Source organism: Marmota marmota, unplaced genomic scaffold (assembly GCF_001458135.2).
Source record: "Marmota marmota marmota unplaced genomic scaffold, marMar, whole genome shotgun sequence".
In the NCBI taxonomy this organism is placed as follows: Eukaryota; Metazoa; Chordata; class Mammalia; order Rodentia; family Sciuridae; genus Marmota; species Marmota marmota.
In genome coordinates, this window is record NW_026000020.1 from 9,191,264 (window position 1) to 9,199,979 (window position 8,716).

Below are 8,716 nucleotides of genomic sequence, written 5' to 3' on the forward strand. Positions count from 1 at the left end.
GGGCCAGGGGCCTCCAGCTGGGGGGTCTTGGGCAAGGCACACCACTTTTCTGAAACGCCAGGTCTTTCTGATGCAGATATTACGTCTTAGGGTTGGTCTTGGTGTCATGAGAAGGTAATATGTGAGGAGTCATTGGAGCATATTTAACTTGAATGGAAATTCAGAGCTCCTGGCAGGCAGGGCCACCAGGACATGGGTAACTGGCGCTGCCCAGCTTGACAGGCAGAATTCCCCAGGCCACTGTCGGAGCTGCTCAGCCACAGGCCCTCTGGGCTGCTGGTGCCTGGACATGATGTCAGGCCTTAAACTGAACCTTGGCTGCTCAGTCTCTGATGTCTGGACACAGACCCCAGCTCTCTCCTGCTCCTACCCCAGGCCTGTACTGCTTTGTGTGTCTGGACAGACCCAGGACCTATATGCATTGTTTCCACTGGGGAGGCCTGGGCCGTCCTTGCCCCTCATCCTGCAATACATCACAGCCCCTGGGGATGGGCACCTAATAGGCACTACTCTTCCCCCAAAACCAACTCAGGAGAAACTAGAGAAGCAGTGAGAATATGGATTCCCAGGAACTCACCCTGCAGGGGGCTGACCCCGTGGTGTGTGGTTTCCGCAGGGTGCAGAGGAGAGGTCAGAGGGAGTCGTAGGAGTAGGTGGGTAGGAGGGAAGCTTTTGGGTTTTGCTCTTCACATGAGGCCATGATTGCTTTGGGTCAATAACTGGCTGCCCCTTGACCTAGACCCAGGCCACTGGAGGCAGCGGGGTAATACCCCAGTGGTACAAAGGTCTTTTCATGAAATCAAGCCTTTTAAAAATGCAGTCACAACCAAGAGATGAGGTGCTCCTGGAATTTCCAGAAGTTCTGGAAGGTTCTCTTCAGAGTATTTCCCTCAACTCTGTGGAATACTAACATCCCATAGCACAAATAAAAAGACAGCAGCAAGAATGAAGAATAAAGAATAAGTTCCTGAAACCTGGTGTGGATGAGAACAAGGCCCCACAGAGCTGCCAGAGGGTGAAAGGGAGGGGCCCGTGCCTGGTGTCCGAGGGCTGAGGGGACCATGGACCCAGGCGCCATCTTGGCTGCATTCCCTGAGCAGCAGCAGCCTCTGCCCATGGGTGATGTGGGCCTGGGGTGGGCACACGTCTGGTGAGGGGCCCGCTCAGGGGCACACATCTGCCCTTGTTAATCACCTGTCATCCCTGTCCCGTGGCCTCTTGAAGGTCTCTGTAGCATCCAGCAGTGTCTCGTGTTTTCAGAGATGTCCGGGGAGTGAGTGGCCTGGGAGCTGCTGGAGTTCCTGTGGCAGAGCCGGCTTGTAATTCTCCTAAACCCACCGCAGTGCGTCCCTCAGTGCACCTGCCACCTGGACCTGGGAGGCTGGCTTGAGATGGAGCGATGCAGCCCTGCTGTCCTCTCCGCTCTGCTCCAAGGTGGGGATGCCTTACATGGGGACCTGCTGCACGTGGCAAGTCAGGCAAAACCTTTCCCTTCTCCAACACACTCGGTGTGCATACCCCCAAGATCGCACGAAAATAAATGTGTCCATAAAACATACGATATGCACACAAAATGCACAACATATGCAATGTATATGTCCACTCTCCCCAAACACATGCATGCCACAAAACACACACACACACACACACACACAGATGGGAACTTAATGACCAGCCCAAAAGTCTGAATGCTGATTGTCTTTGCAGTGAGTAGTTAGAAAAGTGGGATAAATCATCCAATAAATTATAGTTAGTTCTTAAAATCACTGTAATATATAAAAACTATATAAAATAAAACAAGTCCTTTGACCTAGCGATTACATATCGAGGAATTTATGTTTTAGGAATAATCAGTGATATTTGCAAAGATTTAAGCTCAAGCACATCAATGCTGATATATACCTCCGTAGCTATATTGTAACAACATAATATCATGTGCTTAATCTGTAACACACATGTACGCACCTATGATGGTATAAAAGTGAGAATAGCACACATGTTTAACATTTGGATTAGGTGAATTGTGTTCTGTCCATTGTGACGCAGTTTGGTTGTCCCTTGTTCTCTTCCTGGGCCTCCCACAAATAAACACATAGTACCCCTGTGTATTAGTATCGGTTCGGGCCACAGACAGGAGCCACCAAACATTCCACGTCACACTACACAGCACCCCATTGTAGACCAACTCGTTTCCCTTCTTTCTTGGAGTCACTCGGGCATGAACCCCACAAGTCTGTTGGCACCGACCTGACCTGGCTCTTCCCACCCCTCTCCCTCTTCCCCACCCTGAGCAATGCCTGGCTGCCCCACCCTCACGTCCTCATTCACGGGAAAACAGCACAACACAAAGCTTGCAGCTGCCCTACCTGCGCCCTTCAGACAATTTAGTAGAAATTTTGACTTTATTTTGGTTTTGCTTCCTTTTGCCCCTCATAATCTCATCTCCATCCTAGGAAGTTTATCAAGAGTTCTTCAACAAATGTCTCTCCTTAAGAATTTAGCAGCTTCTCAAGACAGTGAAACACTTTAGCAGTTAAAAATGGCACTATCGTTAAAAATAATAGTGTAGAAAAGAACTGATGAAATGGAATGATGTTTGCAATATCACATTGATTAGAAAACTCACCATACTAACTGGGAAAGAAATATTACCAAACAATTTGTCCAACTCACTTCCATAGGTGTGGATGTAAAGGTATGCATGGAAAATGACTCCAGGAGGAGACCCCAGGCCTTGGTCCCAGTTGAGAGATGGGGCTGGAGTATGCTCAGAAAGGCCTGAGGTACAGTCCTGTCCTTTCCAGTGACTAGGGATGTGACCTTGGGTAAATTGCTTATCCTCCTTAAACGTGCCTTTTGTCTGTAACACAGGGATGATATCTACCTACAGGATCGTCAGAGGATTAGGTTCTAGGTAAAGAAAGAAAAGCCAGTCCAGTAAGGGCACTGTGGCTTACCACCATGGCTGACCACTGTAGCTGACTACTGTGGCTGTTCCCGGTTGTGGAGGGTTGGGTCGTGGTCCAGAAGCGGTTCTCATTGCTGTGCCTTTACCTTTGTTTGGCTTTGGATAACAGACAGGAGCACGTGCCGTACAAAATGCGAGATCATGCAGGAAGATGCTAATGGGCTCCAGGGAGAATCCGGTCCTTGGTGGGCTTCATCAGGGACGGCTGCTTGGGGATGCCTTGCATGTCACCTTTGAAAAAGAGTGGCGGAGAAGAGGTGCAGGTAGGGTTGGCCCTAGAGTGCACCCGGAAGGAAGCCTGAGAGGAGGACATTTCCTCTGGAACTTGGGGACTCAGCTTGCTGATAGTTTGGAACCGGGGCTAAGAACCCACCTGAGAATGAGGTCTTCCCTGACCCTCTTGACCCTCTCAGGCTCCCTGGCTGACCTGGACCTGGTGTCTCTTCTTTCCTTCACTCACATCTGTTTCCTACCCCTTCACAGTTGGACAGAGTGGGCAGCTACAAAGTCCATCTCGAGGGCCTTGAAGTGTGTCATGTGGATGAGGCACAGGCCTTGGCAGAGTGACACCACCCCCGGGAATTGTGTATATCATTGGCATGGAAACCACAAGGCGATGAGAGGTGCCTGATGACCCAGAAAGCTGTTTATCATTGGCTGCAGGAATGCCGTCATTGCATTGTAACACCCACTCCCAAATCTGACTTCCCTAGTCAGGACCAGCCTGGCTCCTCCGGACCAGGGTTTATAAGTCCAGAAGACGGAGCCCCAGGAGTCCACAAGGGAGTCACAGACCACAGCGATCCCCAGGCCAGGTAGGTGGTCATCACCCATTCCCCCGCTCCGTGGCCTATTGTCACGATGGGTAGGTGGCAGAGCCTGGCCACACCTTCCTTTTCTCCCCACTAGAAGTATTATCTCCAAGATGCCCAGACCGCCAGGCCCTCGGCCCCGGCAGCAGCTTGCGTCTCCCAGGACGGCTTATGCCAGTGTCACAGTGTTGCTGGAGGGCCGGGTGGACACTGGCTTAGCAAACCTGCAAGTCCAGATGATGCCAGCAGCTTCTCTGTAAGCGGAGAAGATTGATTTCAGATCTAGAAAGTCCTGGTCTTTGGAAAGAGGTTTTAGAAGTTGGTACTGTGAATGTTCTCAAGGGGACAGGGAGAGCTCAGATGGCCTGTCCATGCCCTCTTCAGGGAGTACAGTGGGAGCCTCCTGCATTTATCTTGATATGGGTTCCAGATTCCCTAAGCAGCTCACAGGGATATCCCCAAGTCCTCCAGCCTGTGGTAACGTTCCTTCCTCTGGGCACCTACATTTCTGCCAGGCACGTCTTGTGGTGATGTACTGTCAAACTCTCTGTCTTCTCGAGTTCGTTCCTTGATTTACCCCACACTGCAAAGGCAGCTGTGCTCTGTGACTACGGGGTGCTGCCAACCACAACTCAAAACCTAATGGTAGATATTGCTGCGCCTAAAGACCCACCAGCTCCGCCCAGCTCCCCAGAGCTGCCTGGTGGTCACCTTCCCTCCTGCTCACTGTCCCCAGTGCTGAGCCCTGGAGTCCTTTCCTGTCATTTTTATTTGTTGCAAAGCAATTTGGTTCTCCTGGTGTCATTCCTAAGCCATTCTCTAAAGATCTGGTTTTCACACCAAATGCCATCTCCACAAACTTGGAAGTGGTACCTGCCTGGAAGTCACATAACTTCAGATTTCTCACCTGTCAAACGGGATGAAGAGTTCTTGCTCCATTTCTTCTCCTGGACTAATGTTGGGGAAAGTGCTTTGTCAAATGAAATAGGGTGTGAAGAATTTATGTAATTATGTCTCCTCCAACACTCCTAGTGAAGCAAATAGTGGGAATCTACCTGCCCAAGACAGGAATTAAGCTTTTCTGGGGCCTTTGGAAACTGAGTGTTTCTTGGCAAGATCTTGCAGGGATATTGCCCTCTGTCAGGTAAAGATTAGGTTACTTCAGAGTCAGCAACCTTCTACAGAAAGGCTCAGGTGGTACGTTAGGTGTTGCTGGCCTCTCTCTCTCAAGTACTCAACTGTTACTGCAGCCCCCAAAGCAACCCTAGACACTATGTAAATGAGGAAAATAAAACTTTATTTAACCACAAAACAAGTGGGCCAGACTTGGCCTGTGGGCTATAGTGTGTCAGTCCGAAGAGCACTGCACGTTGAGCTTTTTATTCTTTATCATTGTTATGAAACGTTGTCAAGATTCACTAAAGTGATAGTGTGACCTGCGTGTTGGTGTTGTGACCCACTGTTTGGAACACGCTGCTTTGGAGGAGAGATGGAAGAGCCTCCTACAGGCAGGGAGCATTGCTAAGCAGACAGCAGGGTGAGAGGCTGCTTCAGGGACATGTTAGCAACAGGGAGCTGATTCCTGCCTGTCTGTCCAGGTGCAGTGCCTCTTGTTATCTCACCAACACAGAAGATGTCCATTTTGGAGGACAACACAGGAGAGAACATGGACTTTGAAGACTGGGAAGAAGAGGAAGCCCAGTGCTGCTCAGAAGGTACGTTTTGGGGAAAGCTCACGGCAGGACCAGAGTAGAATTCTGAGAGCAGGATCTCCCGGCTGGCCTTGCACAGCGTGTGAGCGGCAGAACTTCCCTGGCAAATGAACCAGACTAGAGGGATCTGGAGAGAAAGGAAGGTTTGCCTCAGGGGCCCAGGCGCACAGGGGTGGATAAGTGGACTGTTCCCCCCCTCAGGGCTCAGGGCCTTGAGCTTCACCACCAGTGCAGGGTTTCCCCTCCTCAAGCATCTGAGCCCTCCCAGCTTGCCCAGGAGAAAAGGCCCGAGGGGGAGGGGCTGGCCTGGGACAGTGACTCTGGGCAGGGCTCTGGCACTCCCTGGAGAAAGGCAGAGGGCAGAGGGCAACCACAGGAGATGTGGGTCTGCGTGTGGGGTGCAACCTGCCAGAGGTTGACCCCGGAGTATTTCTTCTCTCTTTGGCAACATGTGTGTCCAGGGAAGCCATTTTTAAATGTCACTCCTGTCTCTCTGCTCTGTATTTCTCTGTGCAAACAAAATGAATTAAAGAATTAAGTGGCACCTAGAGCTTGTACATGCTTGAGACACCCCAATTGTCTGTGTTCACTTGCCGTCTCTGGTTGCAGACCCAGATGGAAGCCCCATGGAGCCAGGCCAGAGCCAAGCCTCTGTGAGTTCTACGCATACAAGTAAGTTCCCCGGGTGCAGTGATGGGTGGCTGAGGGGTGAGGGCATAGATGGTTCTGCTGGGCCCTCTTAGACTGGAGACACCCAAGGGTGCTTCCCCTTTATGGAGGGGAATCCCATCTGGAGGGTCTTCAGGAAAGATGTACTCAAGGTGGGCCTCTGCAGAGAGGGCAGTAACCCAGGTGGGTGAGGGCATTGGGGAGGAAGGCTTTGAACCTGGGACCCTTCTGAATGTTGTCTGACCTCTGCCAGGAGGCTGACACCCTGACCTCCTCAAGGCACTGCTGAGAAACAGGAGGGTGTCCAGCAGGGGCGCCCTGGGACACCCTACGATGGAGCCTGGGGTGGCTGCCCTCACAGGGTGCCATGGGCGTCACCTTTCAACAGCCCCAGGAGGAAGCTGCTACCATCACACTGTCCAAGTGTGGAACCTGAGGCAGAGTGGCCGTGACCTGCCCCAGGTGACATGGGGAGGAAACCACAGATGCTGGCATTTAAGGCACCCTCTGTAGGCCCAACTCAGGGCTGCTGCTTACCAGGGTCTGAAGACAACAGCCCCAGCCTCAGTCCCAGGGGACCCAGACACCAGCCCCAGCCTCAGGGATTCAGGTACCAGCCCTAGGCCCAGAGATCTAGATACCAGCCCCAGCCCCAGCCATAGGGATCCAGACACCAGCCCCAGCCCCAGCCCCAACCCCAGGGACCCAAACACGAGCCCTAGCCCTAGGAATCCAGACACCAGCCCCAGCTCCACCCCCAGGGATCCAGACACCATTCTCAGCCCCAGCCCTAGGGTTCCAGACACCACCACTGCCCCAGGGGATTCAATGCCCAGCCTGATGTGAGAAACTAAAGGCTCAGGGTCCGTCTAGCTCAGGGCTCCAACCCCACAGCCCCTGCCCTGGGGACTCAGACTATGGGAGAGTCTGGAGTAACCAAGGCTGAGAGCGTGGGTCTCCCCTGACCCCTTGTCACCATGGAGTCATTCAAGATCTGGCCTGGGCTGGCCATCCCTTCACAAACACTGAGAGTCCCCTGTGGGGGCTCTGTGGGGATATGGAGGGTCACATACAAGCCAGACAGGGGACCTGCCTAGGAGCTGACGGTGCTGTCATGTTGAGATGTGGGCACTGATTCCTGTGAGCAGGCCCAGGTGATCAGTACAGGGGGCTGGAGCAGCCAGAGGATGCCATCCCACTCCGAGGAGAACTGAGTGGGCTGCAGGGAGGAGGCAGGGTCAGCAGTGTGACAAGAGGATCCTCCTGGTCCTCAGGGAGGAGGAGACCAGGAGGGACAGTCCACTGAGCAGCTGGGCAGAGGCCTTGAGACCATGAACGGAAAGAGAATGAGGCCTTAGGATGACTCTCTGCCTTAGAATTTCCTGTCACAGATTCGCATGCCATGGCACCCTGCAGGGGGTGGGTACAATATTGTCACATTATCATAGCTGACATTTCTCAGCTGCCCATCCCTGACGGCCTTGGCCCAACACTGGAAGCTCCTGCTTAGGAGCCCAGAGCCTGGGAAACCCCTTGGCCACCCCCATGGCTGTTTCTCCCACTTTAGGAGGTTTCTCCAGGATGGGGGACCACCCCTGTGAGTTCCCACTGTGGTGTGGCTCCTTCTTGGAGTGTCCTGGTTCCTGGGTCTGCTTGCCTTGGTGTCCCACCACCTAGCTGCTCATTATCACTCCCTTGGACAGACGGTGCGAGGGTCTCTCCCGCCCCAGGCATTGCTGTGGGCACGATGCCCAGCCAGAGTTTAGGAAAGTGGGTCGGGACAAGCAATGGTTGCCATGGTCCAGGTCTCAACTGTAGCACGGATGTTTTCTTGGCTCCGGTAAGTGCTACTTATTCAGTAAGCATTAAAATCCTCACAGCCGTCTCTCAGGTAGGTGATTTTAATGTCCCCATTTCACAAACTAGGACATTTGGGTTTGGAAAGATTCAGTAGCTTGTTCTAGGTCCCAAGGCAGCCATGAACGACACTCAGTTTGAACCCATCTGTGAAACTCTGGACCCCACGTGCTTACGTCCAGCGCTAATGTGCTCATCCCAAGCAAGGCAGAGTGTCTGGAGCCTGGAAGCTGGGACTGGCACCCTGGGATGTGGGGGAGATGGGCCGAGTCTCCCATTCGCTGGGATGCGTTGATATCTGGTCACATTTGTCCAGGTCCAAGAGTGAAGGCCAAAGAGCCCCAGAAATTCAGCATTTTCGACCGTGATCATAAAGTGTTGGTCCTGGACTCTGGGACCCTCAAAGCAATTCCAAATAAAAGCTACATCCTCCCAGGTAACTCACAGTCCAGCCAAGGTGAGACCTCTCTTTGCTCGGGCTCCGACGTACCACACCCCCAGTGCCAGCAGGTGTGGTCCTGGTGAGAGGCCCTAGGGAGCTTTAGGAAGTGGGTAAAGGGCATGGCAGGATCAGAGGGGAGACTTCTGGGAGGGCAGGCTGAGAGAAGGAGCCTGTGGCTCAGGCTTGGAAGAGGAGGCTTGGGCCCTCATGGGGGAGGGGACTTTGATCCTGGGCTCCAGGGGGGGTGGTGGGATGG

At 52.9% G+C, this 8,716-nt stretch overlaps 1 protein-coding gene across 2 annotated transcripts in view; it reads left to right on the forward strand.

The window, feature by feature from the left end:
• Window positions 1–3,636: 3,636 nt before the first annotated feature.
• Window positions 3,637–8,716, forward strand: part of Il37 (interleukin 37) — a 6,207-nt gene continuing 1,127 nt past the window's right edge. The window contains exons 1-4 of one of the 2 annotated variants that reach the window (XM_015499772.2): window positions 3,638–3,783; window positions 5,379–5,495; window positions 6,102–6,164; window positions 8,335–8,454. In XM_015499772.2, the coding sequence (XP_015355258.1) occupies window positions 5,414–5,495; window positions 6,102–6,164; window positions 8,335–8,454 (265 nt within the window). In that variant the 5' untranslated portion in view covers window positions 3,638–3,783; window positions 5,379–5,413. Of the gene's footprint in view, window positions 3,784–5,378; window positions 5,496–6,101; window positions 6,165–8,334; window positions 8,455–8,716 lie in introns of both variants that reach the window. The other variant, XM_048810387.1, reaches the window with a different exon arrangement.